The 20,049-nt window shown below is 42.8% G+C and overlaps 1 protein-coding gene across 1 annotated transcript in view; it reads left to right on the forward strand.

The window, feature by feature from the left end:
• Positions 1–20,049, forward strand: part of MYO18B (myosin XVIIIB) — a 602,318-nt gene that overhangs the window by 144,796 nt on the left and 437,473 nt on the right. Inside the window, exon 14 of the mRNA XM_056518071.1 lies at positions 9,484–9,654. Coding sequence (XP_056374046.1) covers positions 9,484–9,654 — 171 coding nt within the window. The remainder of the gene's footprint in view (positions 1–9,483; positions 9,655–20,049) is intronic.

Raw genomic sequence — 20,049 nt, forward strand, 5'->3', positions numbered from 1 at the left:
CGCAATTTCTCCCGAGTACAGAAATACCCCATATGTGGCACTAAACTGTTTCCTTGAAATTCGACAGGGCTCCAAAGCAAGAGAGCGCCATGCGCATTTGAGACCTATATTGGGGATTTGCTCCCACCTCAAAAATACGCTATGGCTTTGCTTTCCAAACAGAGTGTCTCTAGCTGTGGCAAAACTCCCAGCATTCCTTGACAGTCAGTCAACAGCTGGAGGCTCCACTTTGGAAACAGTGCCGTGCAAGACGTCTTTCATTTTTTACGGGCGGGGGTTTACAGTAATTTTTTTGGTTGGGTCATCTCAAACTTGTAGCAGAAAACTTGCTATAAACCCCCGCCCGTGTGAATGTACACTGTATATTCACATGGGGAGGGGGGTGCAGACCTTCAGCTTTTGCAAAACTCCAACTACCAGCATGCACTGACAGACCATACATGCTGGGAGTTGTAGTTATGCAACAGCTGGAGGTACATTGGTTGCATAACACAGCTGGAGACACACTGGTTGTGAAAAACTGAGTTTGTTACTTAACTCAGTATTTCCTAACCAGTGTGCCTCCAGCTGTTGCAAAACTACAACTCCCAGCACGTACGGTCTATCAGTGCATGCTGGGAGTTGTAGTTTGCAACAGCTGGAGGCACACTGGTTGCGAAACACTGTGTAACAAACTCAGTATTTCACAACCAGTGTGCCTTCAGCTGTTGCAAAACTACAACTCTCAGCATGCACTTACAGCTGAAGCGCATGCTGGGACTTGTAGTTATGCAACAGCTGGAGGCACAATACTGCAACTCCCAGCATGCCCTTTGGTAGTTTTTGCATGCTGGGGGTTGTAGTTATGCAATTGCTAGAGGCACACTTTTTCATACAACCCCCAGCATGCACAAACTACCAAAGGGCATGCTTGGAGTTGTAGTAGTGCCTTCTGCTGTTGCATAACAACAACTCCAAGCATGCCCTTTTGTGCATGCTGGGAGTTGTCGCTAAGCAACAGCAGGAGGCCAGCATTACCTCCTGCTGCTGCTCTGCCGGATCCTGCCTGCTGCCGCTGTCTCCGCTCCAGGGGCCCCGATCCCACCGCTTGTGCCGGGGATCGGGGGGGCCCCCACTCCAGGTACTCAATCCCGGTACCCGCTCTCGTCCTCTGGAATAGGGACGTAGCGGGTGCCGTTAGGGCCACCCCCACAGCAGGAGTCCTGAGGTGAGGTGAGGTGGAACCGGTGCCACCTCACTCCTGCTGCTATAGGGTGATAGATGCCGTGTCGGATTGCACCTATCACCCTTTTTTTCTGGGTCACCAGGGACCCGATTCACCCGGAATTGCTGCAAATCGCCGATCTGATTTGATTGGCGATTTGCGTTGGTCGCAGACACCCCCACCAGGACCCCCCAGGAATTTTCATGGGGTGCCTGCTGAATGATTTGCAGAATACCCACAGGCGTACAGGTATGCCCTGTGTCCTTAACTACCAGGACATCAGGGCCTACTTTTACGCCCTAACGCCCTATGTCCTTAACGGGTTAAAGAGGTTATTCAACATAAAGCGACTTCAGTAATTAAGTGTCATACAGTCATACAGATGATTTTTTAACAATACCATTCTTGTATTGATCAGACATTTTGATCACTTTTTATTCATTTTTTCCATTATATAAAAAGTGACCAAAAATACGCTATTTTGGAATTTTCTCGTGCCTACGCCATTGACCGTGCAGTTTAATTAACAATATATTTTTAGACGTACCACATATGTTTATTTTTATTTACACAGTTTTTTTAAATGGGAAAAGGGGGGTGATTCAAACTTTTATTAGGGAAGGGGTTAAATGATCTGTTTAAAGAAAAAAAATCATAGGGGACTATAACACTGCACACACTGATCTTTTACATTGAGCAATGTTTTCCCATAGGATGACATAGATCAATGATTCTGCCGCTTGACTTCTCATGCCTGGATCTCAGGCACTGAGAAGTCATTCGACGATCTGACACCAGGAGGCAGGTAGGGGGACCCTAATACTGTCCTACAGCTGTTCGGGAAGCCGCAATTTCACTGCGGCGGTACCGAACAGCCCACTGAGCTTGCCTGGGGCAGTTTAGTTTCACTTTAGAAGCTGCAATCAACTTTGAATGCCGCGTCTAAAAGGTTAATAGTGCATGGCACCGCGATCAGTGTCGCAAGCTATTAGCCTTTGTTGGAGGCCAGGCCCGATCCGCTTGTTGACCAGACTCAGGGCGTACAGGTACGCCCTTGGTCCTTGGTTAAATAAAAATTTAATAAAAAAATCTCTTCAATTGTAATGCCATATGGTCTTCCAACCCTGCTGCCACATTCAGACGCTCTGCAGCAGTGATTCTAATAACGATGCCTGTAATCTGCATGTCATATTGAATAACCGCATTAGTTCACTAAACCACGGGAAGGCAAAGTGTTCTACACCCCTATTGAGGCTCTCTATAGTCCAGAAATAGCCATTTTTAATAGTGAATTGTTGCAAATAAATAGGTTTGTTTTTTTCAGAAAATTCGACGAATCAGCTGAATCAAATTTTTCAAAAATTCGCTCATCTCTAGTCATGCTTACCAAGGATCTCTGCTTGTGTTGGTGGTAAATGACCATGTCCTGTTTCTCCCCTCATGCTGTTGGCTTGTTTTTACGATCTTGCACTTCCAGTTTCTGTGGCCTCTCTCAGACTACAATTCCAGGATCCTTTGTTTCAAGGTGGTAGGTGACTTATTTCCCTCCCACACATTGGTCGCCCCCCTACAGCTATGCCACCTTTGATCACATGACTTGCCTGAAATCACCTGACATGCACGCTGTGGATCTTTGTGATGATGAATGCACGCCCATGTGTGCCAGTAACATCATCAGGGGGCTGGCTTTACACACAACAGACAAAGCAGCCATGCACCCTTCTAGCACCTGACTTGTGATCTATTGTCTCAGGCTTCACAGGAAGCTGGTAAAGGTCCAAGACAACGCTAATTTTGTAGGCTGGGAAAGACAAAAAAAATTGATACCAGCCTCCAATCATAGGTAAGCGAAGTATTATAGTAACTAGGCTAACTTTGCAGCCCCTGTCCTATATTCAAAGAATATAAAAAAAAGATTCCTAGGTCCAAAAATCCTTTAGGATCTAGGAATGAATAAGGGTATAAACCAGTGGTCTCCAAACTGTGTACCTCCAGATGCTGCAAAAGTTCAACTCCTATCATGTGCTGACCATGCATGCTGGGAGTTTTGCAACATCTGAATGTCCACAATGGGATACCACTGATATAGATCAACGTGACATAGTATAGGATTACCTTTCTACAAATAGCATGTCTAATCTCTCTTTAGAGATTTATTATTATTGGCACACTATCTGACTGTTTTAAATGTGATAGATCAACAGATATCCATTTCAGCTTTCCTAGCATATACTGTTAACATGATGGGGGGATTTATCAAAACCTGTCCAGAGGAAAAGTTGCTGAGTTATCTATAGCAACCAATCAGATCACTTCTTTCAATCTGGTTGCTATGGGCAACTCAGCAACTTTTCCTCTGGACAGGTTTTGATAAATCTTCTCCGATGTGAACATGCCCTAACTAAGGTTGCTGTACTGCCTAAGTTACAGTGGAAACGTATTATGTTTCCTAGTGTTTCCCCCACCATTCACTGTTGTAAGGCTGGGTATTTATCTTTTTATATTTCATTTGTCTTGCATTTATTCTCCTATTTATTTAATTATTTATTTAGTTACTTTATTCAATTCTCATTGTAATTCTCATTTATTATTACTGTCATATTTTTGCAGTTAATATTAGTATTTCATCTACAAATGAGTTATTTGAGGTATTAGTACAGACCACTGTTTGGCCCACTGCCGATTCACACACAAACCAGCATTTAATTTATCCTGGGAAGTTTCATGTACCCCCTTTTGCCTTAGATACAATTTCTCTGTCTATGTAGAATGTTTAGTCTGTGTACCCTCTATTCTCATCAGGGTCGGTGCAAGGATTTTTGCCAGCCTAGGCAAAAGCTAATTTTGTCGCCTCTTGACATGCCCCACATTACTACTGGGGTGGCACACTGTATCAAGTCCCCTCCTCATGTAATTAGCTTACTACTAGGGTGACACACTAGAGAGGGAAATGGAGAGATCAGTTCACCAGCTAGACATCCTGTCCACAGCACGGCAGGTGCATGGCAACCCCAATATCCCAGACAAATAGAGGAGAAAATCAGCACACAGGTAGGTGAATAGGACGATGGCGCGTTTCAGCAACACAGGTAGGTGAACAGGATGATGACGCGTTTCACGCCTGAAATGCGTCATCATCCTGTTCACCTACCTGTGTTGCTGATTTTATTCTCAATAAATGGGACTTTGATCATTTCCACGCTGGCATACTCTCTTTGTTTAGGGTGACACACTGTAACAAAAAAGTGATTTAGGTTATCTAACTTTCTTATGGTAGGCAGACCGGCGCCCCCATCAAGAGGGCGTTCTAGGCGGCTGCTTATTTTGCCTATAGCGCCAGCCAGTTTCCTTCTTGCAGGCCGAATCGATCTGGGCTGCAGGCAATGCAATTGTACTACATTCTAATCTATCACTTTTGGTGCTGCCTTTCACTGCTTTATACAAGTATATTCTATCGTCTGCTGCTGAACATTGCTTCTCATGGGTCATTTATACATGTTTTTTCTACCATTAGGACCATCCACTTCAGGCACCACTTCTGATTAGAAATATAATTTTCCATTTCAGAGCACTGCATTTCTTAGATACATGTAAACTTAATGATTACTAGTAATGTACTTTATAAATTCACCTCTTCTTTCATAGAAACATAGAATGTGTTGGCAGATAAGAACCATTTAGTCTTTCCAATATCCTGAATACTATGAATAGCCCCTGGCCCGATCTTAAATGAAGGATAGCCTTATGCCTATCCCAGGCATGCTTAAACTTCTTCACTTCACTGTCTTTGCAGCTACCACTTCTGCAGGAAGGCTATTCCATGCATCCACTACTCTCCCAGTAAAGCAATACTGGCAAGTTATAGTTAAAGAATCTGCTTTGTAGCAATATTTGTTCTTCATGAGCGACTCACACTTTTATAGCAAAATACTCTAACAGGGTATATTACAAGTGATTGTCCAAAGAAGACATCCCCTTTAAAGGGGTACTCCGGTGAAAACCTTTTTTCTTTTAAATCAACTGGTGCCAGAAAGTTAAACAGATTTGTAAATTATTTCTATTAAAAAATCTTAACCCTTCCAGTACATATTAGCTGCTGAATGCTACAGAGGAAATTCCTTTCTTTTTGGAACACTGATGACATCTACTATGACATGTTAAGGGCAACATGGTGGCTCAGTGGTTAGCACTGCTGCCTTGCAGTGCTGGGGCCTTGGGTTCAAATCCCGCAAAGGACAACAATAAATAAAGAGTTATTATTATTATTATAATGACGCCAGCAAAGAGCACTGTGCTCGTGATGTCATCAGAGAGAATTCCAAAAAGAAAAGAATTTCCTCTGTAGAATTCAGCAGCTTATAAGTACAGGAAGGATTAAGATTTTTTAATAGAAGTAATTTACAAATCTGCTTAACTTTCTGGCACCAGTTGATTTAAAAGAAAAAAGGTTTTCACCGGAGTACCCCTTTAATAGTGGAAGAAACGTCAATAAAAAATGGTTAGTAATATACTATAACTATACACAAAGGGAATTTATGAGGTCTCCATCTTGCCAGGCAAATATAAGCATTTTCTGTAGATGCTTTTTAGATGTACAGTACTTTTAAAGGGTTAAGATACAAAGTGCTGTATTCCTAATGCTGATAAAGTGTATTATACCTAACAATAACTATGGGAGCTTTTCTAAGACATATCATACAGTGTACATTAGAAATGTCAACCCTAAGCACAGAAATCTTAGCCGCGTATTACTGTGCAGGCAATAACTATGTTTTATTTGTTCTTCCTATTTTTTACTGTCATTTTATCTCGCTAGGATTCCAAAAGGCAGACTATGAGCATATTCTCAGACAAGAGAAAAATCTCTGGAGCAAGAGCTTATTTTTTTTCCGAACACTTACCCATAAATTGAGCTGACTTGATATATAAATCCCCTCCCAAATCTGTCTTTTTCATTAAAGTCATCATTTGCTAGTAGAATGGAGGCAGCAAGTAAGAAAGGGACATTTTGTGACCTATATGAGTCAGTGCCCTTATATTATTATTTACAATTGATTTCTCTGCAGACTTTAATATTGCAAAATGTCTCACAGGCTTTCAGCATCAGGCAGGGAAGAGGATGCTTAGTGAACATGTCTGTGAAGACCTCTTGTTTAAATCGCGTATTCCCCCTACCATTATGAGAGATACAGTAAGGTGCTGTCTACTTAGTTATAAGATAAACAGTGGTGCCAAGGTACCACATTGCCATGGTAAACGGGTTCCATTCACTCTCTCAGGGGCTGGAAGGGTGATCAACAGACACAACAAAGAAATCCTCTAAAATAGTAATGCTGCAAACTTTTGGTTTTATACCACTAAGAACCTTCCTTATTTTTCTGTCCCAGACTTTTACTTAGCCCATCTTATGGCATTTCAACCTAATTCCAATGTTCAAACTGGATTATGAAGTAACATTCTTAACAAGTCCGAACCTTGGTCCAGGTTATAGGAGGGATGCTGGTGATCTATACAGCGGGTTGGCAAAAATTTACTATCTTTGGATTAAATAATTAACAGCAAAACCTACTATAGTGAACAAAAAAGCTTAGTAACTGTCTAGAAGCATCGTATAACCCTACTGCTTGCAAGTCTAGTATTGGTGTCTTCTTATGTGGCAGTTCTTTGTTTAATTTGGGAGGGGGGGGGGGGGGGGCTGGGTGTAACTGCTACCATGTACCCCTTACAACTAAACTCTTGCAGACCAAATTTTGGGTGTTTTACAAATTCTATTGTTAACTGGGTACTACTTGGTTATGTTATTTTTGGATGTAGCTAACCAACTCCAGCTAAGGCTGGGTTCACATCACGTTTTCTCAAATACGGGAGCGCATACGGCAGGGGGAGCTGAAACCTCGCGCTCCCGTATGCCTTTCTATGCGCTTCCGTATCTAATTTATTTCAATGAGCCGGCCGGAGTGAAACGTTCGGTCCTGTTGGCTCATTTTTGCGCTGTATGCGCTTTTTCCCCGGACCTAAAACTGTGGTCAACCACGGTTTTAGGTCCGGTTGTAAAAGCGCATACGGCGTAAAAATGAGCCGACCAGACCGAACGTTTCGCTCCGGCCGGCTCATTGAAATAAATTACATACGAGAGCGCATAGAAAGGCATACCGGAGCGCGAGGTTTCAGCTCCCCCTGCCGTATGCGGTCCCGTATGGGAGAAAACTTGATGTGAACCCAGCCTAACTACATGAGGCGGTGAGTGGTTCACTCCATGAAAAGCACAATGGAGTTTGGAGCCTGGTTGGTGTTTTGTTTTGTAATGTTGGTTTTGATGAAGATATAATAAAGATTCATTCCTCTGAGCACATGTTTCTTCTTTGGAGATTGCTCACAGTACATGTGATGAGCTGGAGTTGTTTTACTTTTCCATTATAATATTTATGTTAAAACATCAATGCATCCAATCAATGCGTAACCAAGTAGGACCCAGCTTACAATAGTAATGTTAGGAGGCGAAAACCTCTTAAGTACTTTGTCACACCTGTGACTGCCCATATGCCTCAGACTAAAAGCTTTACCAGCTATGGGCAGGTATAGATTTCAGCTACAATTTACACCAGTTTTCTGGCATGAATTATAGTAAATGTGGTTGGACTCAAGAGGTCACACCCCCTTCGATGTAATCCCCTTTATAAAAAGTGGTGAGCACAGTGTAAATAGTCACACATATTTGCAGAAAACAGGGATGGAGCAAACATTTGATTTTTTTTTCTTTTCACCAGGACACTGGCGCATTATGGCCCAGATTAAAAACTGTCTGTTTTACCCACAGTGACCAATCACAGCTAAGCTTTCATGTTCCCAGATGAATTTGAGAAATGATAGCTGATCTCTTAAAGGGGTTCTCCACTGCCCTGTCTTCCGGAGCTCCGCTCTCAGCGTTCAGAAGTTTATTACTCCGGACACTGTGTGCGGGCTTCTGTGTTCGAGGCCACCCCCCTCGTGACGTCCCGCCCACCCCCTCAATGAAAGTCTGTGGGAAGGGGGTGCGACCACTGTCATGCCCCCTTCCCATAGACTTTCATTGAGGGGGCGGGCGTGACATCACGAGGGGGCGACCTCGATCATGGAAGCCCGCACACAGCGTCTGGATGCTGCAAGCGGAGCTCTGGAACACAGGGCAGTGGAGAACCCCTTTAAGGAGCAATGTCCCATATACTATACTGTACAGATTTATCAAAAACAATCAAATCGCTTCTTTCATTTTTCAGAGACCTTTTCAAAAATGAATGAAGTGATCTGATTGGTTGCTATGGGCAACTCAGCAACTTCTCCTCTGGAAAGGTTTTGATAAATCTCCCCCTTAGTCATTTGGCTGCGGTGCACACAGTAATTTGTTCGGTAAACTACAAGGTTCTTCCCTTTTTATTGTCATGTTTTTATTAAAGGTGAATGCTCTACTGATGCCAACGTGTTCCCCTCAGGGTGTTCATCATTTACTCATTACCCTCTCACCTAAATAGTCTTCCATTCACAGTAATAGACTAGCAGTTTAGCACTGTGTTCCAATATGACACTGCCATTTCCCGTAATTATCTCCCTTCTTCTACCAACTGGGGTGGAAGTGTGAAGTCTCCTTGTATGTGACAAGCTAGTGATTTCTCAGGGCTGGCAATTAATACGTGTGAATTTAGCACATTTTACTGTGTACTGTGAGTTATTACCATGAATTGATGTCTCTACTGAGAAGGAGCTGTCTCACAAAGATCATCACACCCTCTACGGTTTCTAAGGCCTGGGATAAGTAGCAGTATTATTCAGTGTTATTCACTGAAATCCACTTAGAAGAATAAACTTTTTTGTCATAATGTATTTTCGTTAGAAGAGTGATCGTGACATTAGGTGAAGGACACAATTATATTTGTGGATGATTGCTAACATCATTTTAAAAAGTTTACCTTGAAATACCTTGTATTTCAGCACCAAGGACAGTTACAGACATGGGCATAGTTAAAAGAATATTATTCCGAGATACAAATCACATATTATGCCAAATATTAGACGAGACACAAGGCATAAGCTTTCTACTCTTTCTTTGATAAGATAGGGTAATATATGCATTGTTGTTGCAAACAAACAGGTACTGTCTACTTTTATTAATACAGACATCATTTTAAGAGAAATATATTCTCTTCCAAAACTTGAGTTTTAACACAGGAAAACTATCTTTGGTAATTTGTAATACTATTTGTTAAATGTTTTATTTTAATAAGCATGACATCTTTCTTTTTCAGTTGGCAGGAAACAGTTCATGAGGTTTGAGTGGGCAAACAAGGCCGCCAGTGTGTTGGGGTGTGACTGCGAGGAGCTTTCCACTGCTGTCTTCAAGCATCATCTTAAGCAGATCATTGAACAAGTGACACAGGGGACAAGAGGCGGTAACCAAGAAGAAGATGCTAAGTCAGGTATGGGGAATAAGAAAGGATCATTATTGTTCTGTATGTTTCTATAGATAAAGTTTTTTCTATAAGTGACAGTGTAGTTCTACTTTTCCAGCTCTCAAACAAGTACACTCAAATCTAGCCTTCATATTGACAGAGCTGAGTAGTGATGCATTTGTTTATTGATATAATAGGAAATTGGCCTATTTTCATAAATGGGTTGAATGGATAATACATTATTCAGTTTTATTTTGAAATGAATTAGTCACAGTATCAGCCATGATAATAATAAATGTCTAGTGACAACAATTGATTTCACTGCAGGGTCAGAACAACACTATATCAACATTTACTCTTTATTAGTTTCGATTAAAAATCAGCATAACCATGGACCAAAATAAACAAAACTATACAAAATGCTGAGATGAGAGAGGAGACAGAACACTGGATATTCGGGAATAGTAAGCCATTACATAATAATATGTTAGAACTCATACAATTGAATTATAAATTTCAAAAATAATATTAGGCAACTACATAATCCTGTGCATGATAACATGTCATAAGACATACAATTGGAATATACATTTATATACACCATGCCGATTCCAGTCTGAAGCTTTATATGTAGTTATGGTATTGGTTCAAAAATGTACAAGACATGACAACATATGAACAACATATGGCCATAGAGGAGCACATAGTTGTAAAGATATATCACTCAATGTAGATACCTGGTGTACCTCTCAGTTCTGTTGTTTTCACCCCATATGATGAGCTATATCCATTTCTGTCTTCCGGCCCTTAACTGACTCATTCATGCACCCATACCCCACATTAACCCTCACACTAACCCTTTCTGAAAGTGGAGTGAACACAAAAAGGTTTGGCTTCTTTATCGGTGGCTTACACTTCTCTGACTCATCTCTCATCCTAAATACACAATTGTCCCATTACAGTTCCTCGTGCACGTCATTAAGTTCACCTTTTACGTCATGAAGTTAAAGAAGTGTATAAGCCAGTGGAGTCCTGGTGACAACCTTCCTCCAAGCTCATACAGATAATGACACCTAAATAAAAGTAGAGGTGGAGTAAAATCCTGCACCGTGGAAATATATTTCCCAATTCTTCCCTTAGGACTGGACGGGCTGTTGGTAAAGCCAAACAGTCAATGGCCTATTAACAATAGACATCCCTCTGGCTGACACACATCCCCACTTACTGGCATCTCTGGATCTATCTTTCCCAACTTTCTACTCCTCTATGATATGACTACCATGTCATACTCTCCTCACCCATATAGGCTTCCGAATATTCATACTAGGGCTGCACTACAAAAGGGTACTACTTATGTGCAACATAGGTGTCTATTGCAGCTGTGCCATGTGTAAATGCTACTGGCCTGTGTCAATTTCTATCCATCTAAATTTAGCTCCTGTTCACCAGCCTTTATCTTTGAATGCTCTTGCACTTTTTTTTTGCTCTGGAATGCCAAGTTCTTCTTGTGCATGCCTGACAGCAGCCTATGTCTATATGCACTCACTTAATAGTTGCACATGGCTTTTTTGATTGACGTACTATGTTTAGTTCCTAATCTGTGCAACTGTATATTTCTCTGGTAGGACCTTACCTTGGGACAGCTCAGTCTAGGAAGCCAGACATATCGCATTCATCCAGTTGAATAGATAATACATTTTGGGGGAGATTTATCAAAATCTACGCTAAAGAAAAAATAAGCAGTTGCCCATAGCAACCAGAGTGCTTCTTTAAATTTAAAAAAAGAAAGAAGCAGTCTTATGAGCAACTGCTCTAATATTTCTCTAAACAGCTTTTGATAAATCTCCCCCTTTATGCAAAATTCTAAAATTTTAGCAATTATTTACCAAACACAACTACGTTTTATTTTAAATTGTAATATTTTACAGCAGTAAAATCAAGTTGGAATACACTCCTCTTGGTGCAACTGAACATAACCCCTGAAGGCCCTCTATAAAAACATGTACTGTGGTTGTTAAGTGGTTAAATTGTGCAATCTGGTGGCCATAAGCAGAAAAAAAATGGTGCACCCTTACAGTGTTGGTAGGTATATTGCTAATTACAGTGAAGCTGGCACCTTATTGTTCAGCACAGTACACATTTATGGTGCATGCTACTAAATTTTGGCAGATGAAACCTAATGTTGCAAGTGGCAGGAGAGAATAAATATGAAGTACAAATGTTACTGGGATTCATGAATGCCAACATCACAATGCAAATGGTCAATCATTCATAAGTGACTGTAGAAATGTTGCACTCACCAACTGATCTGTTCATAATATTCCAAATGTCTATTGCAGATCCATGCAGAAACAATCATAAACAAATTCGGCTAGGATGCCATGGAGGGCAAAGTAGGTGCAGGGCCGTGATATAGGCTACAGACTGTTTCACGTGCTTCAATGCTTCAGTCAAGTAATTTCTAGTTTATCGCATCAATCTTCAGAGAGACTGAATACGGTCAACCAACTGAGACATTGTGTCCTGGCCTGAAAATGCTCTTATAAAAGCAACTTAAGTATATGTATAAAACAAAGCTTTTCAAGTCAAATACAATCCTTTTATGTAAAGCTATCTCTCTGGTATAAAGATTGAATTTGATCAGTGTTTCCTTTGAGACCGAGCTAATTTGTTCCGTCTTAACTTTTATTAGCAGTGATCTATCCTGTAGAGAAACTGCATCATCAGATGTACCATGCCTCAATACAACCAGTACTATACAGATTAGTGGATTTATTATCATTCATTACATGCATTTACATGGTTATTAATTCTGAGCTTGTGCAAATAAAGGCATTTTTACAGTATTAACCAGTGAATATACTAGTAGGGTAGTGAAAGTTTTATAAATAGGAAGGTTGCTTATAGAAGCACTTATGTGCTGTATATGTTAGCCTAGGCTATTGTTAAAAAATAATGCAGAGGCTCTTATGTATACCTGTTTTAGTTGATATGCCATACACCATTTTGGCTACTTCTGCTCTGATGTAGTTCCCCTTATGCAGTCTCATGTGCAAACCTGCAGCCTATATTTCCCTTTATGCCCTTAGCGGAGTCCTATGTAAGGGCCACAAGTAATTTACACTGCAGAAATCTATCAGTTACCAAAAGGACCCAGAGGAGAGCGATGTGATTGACAGCCTTCCGTGTATGAGCAAGCAGATAGAGATAGTTGTAAGTCACTGGGTAGCCTAGAATAAGTAGAGAATGAATAGCATACAAATTCATACCTGCAATACTTCCCTACAAGATATACATACAAGATAAGGTAGATACCATTGTTTATTCAATGTGTCAGGTTCTCTTTAAGGCACTGTTGCAAACCAGTGTGCCTCCAGCTGTTGCAAACTACTACTCCCAGCATGCCCAGACTAGCAAGCTCTAAGTTCTCTGCATTTAATTCTAGTCCTTTCAATTGTTTAACCTCATGAGGTATTACATACATCCTTGGCAGTGACATGGTTAAAAAGGTAATCTGGTTTTATCTTATTATTTTATTTTATTTATTTTATTTTATTTATATAGCGCCTACAGATTCCGCAGCACTACTAGCGTAGTACCCAGCGTTGCCCGCTTCTTCCTTACCAATCCTTTTTTGGGAGGAAAATAAACAAAGGAGGAAGCTTTTAAATTCATAACCCGTCCTCATATATTGTTATCATATCCCAACCCCATATCCCATCCTCATATCCCGACCTCCTATCCCGATCTCCTATCCCGTCCTCCTATCCTGACCTCCGATCCCGTCCTCCTATCTCGAGCTCCTATCTTGACCTCCTATCTCGACCTCCTATCCCGACCTCCAATCCCGTCCTCCTATCTCGACTTCCTATCCCGACCTCCTATCCCAACCTCCTATGCCGTCCTCCAATCCCTTCCTCCTAACTCGACCTCCTATCTTGACCTCCTATCTCAACCTCCTATCCCGTCCTCCTAGCTCAATCTCGTCCTCCTATCTCGACCTCCTATTACGACCTCCTATCACGACCTCCTATCCCGACCTCCTATCCCGTCCTCCTATCTCGACCTCCTATCTCGACCTCTTATCCCAACCTCCTATCCCGACCTCCTACCCTGACCTCCTACCCCGACCTCCTATCTCATCCTCCTATCCAGTCTATCTATCCCAGCCTCCTATCCTGACCTCCTATCCCGACCTCCTATCCCGACCTCCTATCCCGACCTCCTATCCCGACCCTCCTATCCCGGTCCTCCTATCCCGGTCCTCCTATCCCGACCTCCTATCCCGACCTGTAATATGTGTACCAGGTATTGAAATATCTCCAGCCATACGGAAGTTCTGTGAGAACATACAGTTCCCATTGATTTGCATGGGACTTTAAACAAAAACCCAGACCCTCACAAAGGGGGGGTAGTTAAGGGTTAAATTAACTATCCTATATTTTAAGTGGACATATAAGTAACATGTGACCAAGTATTATCGAAATATCTCCAGCCGTTTGGAAGTTATGCAATAACACATATTTCCCATTGACTTGTATGGGACTTTAAACCTAAACCCCGCCCCTGGCAAATGGGGTGAGTAAGGGTTAAATCACCTATCCTATGTTTGTTGTTGACATATAAGTAACATGTGCCAAGTTTCATGGTAATATCTTTAGCCATTTGGACATGATGCTGGAACATACACACACACATACTGTACATACATACATACATACACACACAGACAAACACATACTGTACATACATACATACATACACACACTCACGCATTGAGTTTTATATATATATATAGTTTGTATAGAGAAAGTCCATAAAAAGCAGCACATCCAGAATAGTGGAATGGGTGCAAGCCTATTGAACCTCGGTGCTCCGGTTCTTACTGAATATGCAATGGATAAAGGCAGCACACCACGATAATGTAATCCAAAAACTGTGAATTTATTCCATGATGTAAAAAACTTTTTTACATCATGGAATAAATTCATAGTTTTTGGATTACATTATCGTGGTGTGCTGCCTTTATCCATTGCATATATAGTTTGTATAGTTATAAATTATTCAATTTCCATTATACTATCTAAATCAGTTCCTGGTTTCCAAGATGCACTTGCAGCTATTTAATGGTCATGTGTCTATTAAGGTATGTTCACACTGCGGAATCTCTGCTCGCGGAATTCCGCAATTGGAGATTCCGTCTGCTGGCCGCCGAAAATACTTCGACGGTAGGACCACACGGCACTGTGCTGTCACCATTGATGGCTATGCAGTACTCTCGGAATTCCGCACAAAGAATGAACATGTTCTTTCTTTGCGCTGAACAATTTCAGCGGCGGAATTGTCCGCTGCTGAAATTCCTCAGTGTGAACAGGTCTCGCGGAAGACCTATTCACACTGATGCTAATGTTCACTGCGTGGAACTCTACTCGTGGAATTCCGCAGTGTGAATGTACCCTTACATGACCAGGACAAATTATCTCCTGGAAGTAAACCATGATGGTTCCTGTGGACTGACTGCAAGCAGAGATCTTGGAAACCATTAAAGAGAACCAATCAGCATATTTTAGCATATATAACGCTTGACAACACTTTATATATGCTAAAATCATTATCCTCACCATCCCCGAAGGAGATTTTTGCCCCCAGGGATGGTGAAGATATTAAGTTATAAAGTCCCCCCGGCCGTCCCGCAAGTTGTCCCCTGGGTGGGAATTTACACTTACTGGTTCCCATTACCAGGGCCGCATTATCATTGGCATTCATGGAGCGCCTGCTCCGGGTCACGTGCCCACAGGGGGCCCCCGTCACATTCGGGACATCTCTGTGTCCCAAAAAAACCTTCCCATAGCAGTAGATCGTGACCCCGGACTGGAGGAGTGGTGGTCAGAACACTGGGGCAGTAAACAGGCATACAGCCTCCAGCCATACACTGTATATGGCTGAAGGCTGTATGTCTGTGGGGGAACTATACTGCCAACCTATTGTGGGGGAACTATACTGCACCTAATGTGGAGAACTATACTGCCCCTAATGTAGGGGAACTGTACTGCACCTTATGTGGGGAACTATACTGCCAACCTAATGTGGGGAACTGTACTACACCTAATGTGGGGAACTATACTGCACTTAATGTGGGGAACTATACTGCACCTAATGTGGGGAACTACCGTATATACTTGGGTATAAGCCGAGTTTTTCAGCATGATTTCAGCCCCCCCCCTTGGGTTATACTCGCGTGAACTCTCCGCCTGTCAATCCCTTCTCAGTGGTCTTCAACCTGTGGACCTCCAGATGTTGCAAAACTAAAACTCCCAGCATCGTGCTGAAAAACTTATACTTATAAGGCTTATACTCGAGTATATACGGTAGTTTTCTACTCACCTCCCCTCGGTGGAAAGGAAGGGTGAGCTGATCCGGGCCATCTATGCTGCAGGGACCATCGGGTGGGGAGGGTTAGTCATTCCGGGCTGTCCATTTTCACCGGGGGGGGGGCCCTCTTCTTCGCGCTCCGGGCCTGCGCCGGACTAGTGACGTTGCCTTGACGCTGACACACAGGGACGCACATGAATGTCCCTGTGCGTCGTCATCAAGGCAACTTCACTAGTCCGGGGCAGGCCCGGAGAGTGAAGAAGAGGCCCCCCCCCCGGTGAAAATAGACAGCCCGGATCGACTAACCCTCCCCACCGGACGGTCCCTGCAGCATAGAGGGCCCGGACCAGCTCACCCTTCCTTCCCATCGAGGGGAGGTGAGTAGAAAACTAAAGGGGGGTCTGGATGATGATGAAGGCCGCAGTGGTCTTCAACCGCTGATGGCTGTCCGGGCATGCTGGGAGTTGTAGTTTTGCAACATCTGGAGGTCCGCAGGTTGAAGACCACTGATGAAGGGATTGAAAGGCGGTGATGATGAAGGGGGGGGATGATGAAGGGGGGGATGATGACGGGGATCTGGATGATGACGAAGGCCGCAGTGGTCTTCAACCTGCGGACCTCCAGAGGTTTCAAAACTACAACTCCCAGCATGCCAGGACAGCCGATGGCTGAAGGGATTGACAGGCGGTGATGATGAAGGGGGGGGGGGGGGTTGTTGACGGGGGTCTGGATGATGACGGGGGTCTGGATGATGACGGAGGTCTGGATGATGACATGGGGGGGAGGATGCATGTCCCACCCTAGACTTATAGTCGAGTCAATAACTTTTCCTGGGTTTTTGGGGTGAAATTAGGGGCCTTGGCTTATATTCGGGTGGGCTTATACTCGAGCATATATGGTATACTGCACCTAATGTGGGGGAGCTATACTGCCAACCTAATGTGGGGAACTGTACTACACCTAATGTGGGGAACTATACTGCACTTAATGTGGGGAACTATACTGCACCTAATGTGAGGAACTATACTGCACCTAATGTGGGGGACTGTACTGCACCTAATGTGGGGGAACTGTACTGCACCTAATGTGGGGAAACTATACTGCACCTAATGTTGGGGAAATGTACTGCACCTAATGTGGGGAACTGTACTGCACCTAATGTGGGGAACTATACTGCACCTAATGTGGGGGAACTATACTGCACCCCTAATGTGGGGGAACTGTACTGCACCCCTAATGTGGAGGAACTGTACTGCACCCCTAATGTGGGGGAATTGTACTGCACTGGTAAGTAGAAGTCCCCGCCCAGGGGCCTACTTGGGGGGCGGCCGGCGGGGATTTTATAACTTAATATCTTCACCTTCCCTGGGGGCAAAAAAGTCCCCCGGGGATGGTGAGGATAATGATTTTAGCATGTATAATGCGTTGTCAAGCGTTAGATATGCTAAAATCTGCTGATTGGTTCCCTTTAAGAACTGACACAAAAAATATATATTGGAAAGTAGAGCTGAGCAAGATTTTGAAAAGTTTGGTTCACCTGGCTTGCAGAACTTTTCGAAAAAGTTTCATTCACCGCGAATAAGTTCTAAATGAACGTGAAATTCAATAACTTTTAAAACCTGTGTATAACGCTGCTTAAGAGCTCTAAAGCCCTGTATAACACTGCTAGGATGTTTTCAAGAAGGTTTAAAGTGGATTTTGTATGTATTTTTTGGTTTATGATTTTTTTTTTTGGCGTATGATTTTTCACCAACCAATATATAAGTTTACGCTTGAATCCACAGTAGCGATTATTATGAAATTTTCTCAGCTAAAAGAAACATTTTTGGGTTACTTTCCCCACCTACATATGTGTGCCACTTACTAACACTAGCACTTGAATCTTCGCTTGAACAACTGTGCGCAAATGTGACACAAAACCCTTGTTTATACACCAATTTTCTTTAAAGGGGTACTCCGCCACTCCCATACTCAGACATCTTATTCCCTGTCCAAAGGATCCCAACGGTCGGACCCCCGCGATCTCCATGCTGTTACCCCGACATTCTAAACATTATGTTCAGAATGCTGGGTTCAGGCTGCCGTGGTCGTCACGTCAAGCCACACTCCCTCTTGACATCATGTCATGCCCCCTCCATTCATGTCTATGGGAGAGACCCTGCTGCCCCCGTGTTTGGGATGAGGACATTCTGCCATTGCACCTCTACTAGCTAGAGAAGGTCATCTCTCTCATGTGACATGTACTTTACTAGGACTGGTATTTACCTTGATTTGACCTGCTAGCCATTAGGATAGTTGGATAGATGCATGTCAGTTGGTATGCTCATATTTGGATAGTGTGGACTTGATTTCATCTTGATGTTATTACCTTTGTGAATGTTTTGTACTAATTGCATTATATATTTGAAACTAGTGTTACTCTCTATTCATCAATTTTTGTGGCAGGATTGTCCTCTCCCTGAAGATTGGGTTATTTACCCAGCACGAGGTGGGTGTAGTAGGGTTACATTCCTCCATCCAGAATGTATGTTTTTTTAATTGTTTTTAAATGTCTGTATACTCTCTTCTTTTTTGTATATTGAAATAAAGATGTTTTTTGTATGGCACATGAGACTGATTAAATAATTTATTGGTGTGCAGCACCGTATAGTTGCTAGCTTTCTCTTTTTTCTGAAATAATATGTGTATTTTAGCAACTTGCTTGCACCCAGGGGTGTGTATTTAGGCGGAGCCCGTTCTCTCTTTTTTATGTGTGACGGCTGCTATAGACATGAATTGAGGGGGTGTGGCGTGAACCCAGCCCGAACCCAGCATCCTGAACATAATGTTCAGTACGCCGGGGTAACAGCACGGAGATCTTGGGAGTCTGGCCCCTGGGATCCTTTGGATAGGGGATAAGATGCCTAGGGGTGGAGTAAACCTTTAAGTTTGCCACAAAAAATGTCACACAGATGCAGCAGTGTATTTGTGTGCTCCTAACACATGGGTCTGACTGTCCCTCAGAGATCTTCTTGTTCTCACCCTGATCTGACAGGGCAAATGTAGCCCATGAGCCTGCAGCTGTTGCAATGCTGTGGTGCATGAATGGTTCTGTCTGTGGCTGGACTGTAAAAATAGAACTCTGATCACGCACACTGACCCTCACAGAGATCTTTTCTTGTCACATCTACTCCTAAAATGGCTGCTGCAGCTCTGTCCATACTTTTAGCTGTTGCCTCTGTTCCACTCCTGTACTGCCTCCTAATTAGCTGGGAGCTATATGCAAGCCATTACTGGATAACCTGAGGTCATGTGAACTTACTAGTTGAAACCTACACAACACTCTTAGTAAATCAGGGCCAATGTGTTTCAATCCCTTCTCCTATTTTCACATGGTGTTGGTACCATGTTACCAGCTTACAGCCGAAGCCAATCTCGAAATATTCATTTTTGGGACAAAGCAAATGTTTCCCAAACTTGTGACCAAACCCAGCCTCTATGGGTTTGGTTTGCTCAATAGAAACACTAAATATTGTAGCTATTAAAGAGGTTATCCATCATAAGCTGATTTTAGTACTGCCAGACAGTCATGGACATGCTTAGGAAGGATCCATGCTTCTCTTGGGGCTAAATGGCTGTGTTGGGAGTCTACCATAATGCTGCTGCTTTCTTTTTGTGAAATGGCTATTTCCTGTTGGAGTTCCATCCCTCCAACTACAAGTCCCAGGATTCCTTGTTTGTAAGTTTGAGGTCACTTTTCTTCCCCTCACACCCCACCCATTACAGCACAGCTGAGCACCCTTGCATGTTGTGCAGCCCTGCAGTCCTGTGGAGAATGATCTCCCTCCTACCCAGCAGTCACTGCACCCATTGAAGCAGACAGGCTCCCTTTCGACACCTGACTAGTGATGTAACTTCTTGGGCCGGACTGCAACCTGGGAAAACCTGAGACGACTCTCATTTTAGATGCTGTTAAAAATGAACATTGGGGCAAAGATTACTTAATAATTGCGAGAACACCATCAAATACAGGTACATTCACTGTATTATGAACTACACTTACTTTACAGT

Source organism: Hyla sarda, chromosome 1 (assembly GCF_029499605.1).
Source record: "Hyla sarda isolate aHylSar1 chromosome 1, aHylSar1.hap1, whole genome shotgun sequence".
Taxonomy (NCBI): domain Eukaryota; kingdom Metazoa; phylum Chordata; class Amphibia; order Anura; family Hylidae; genus Hyla; species Hyla sarda.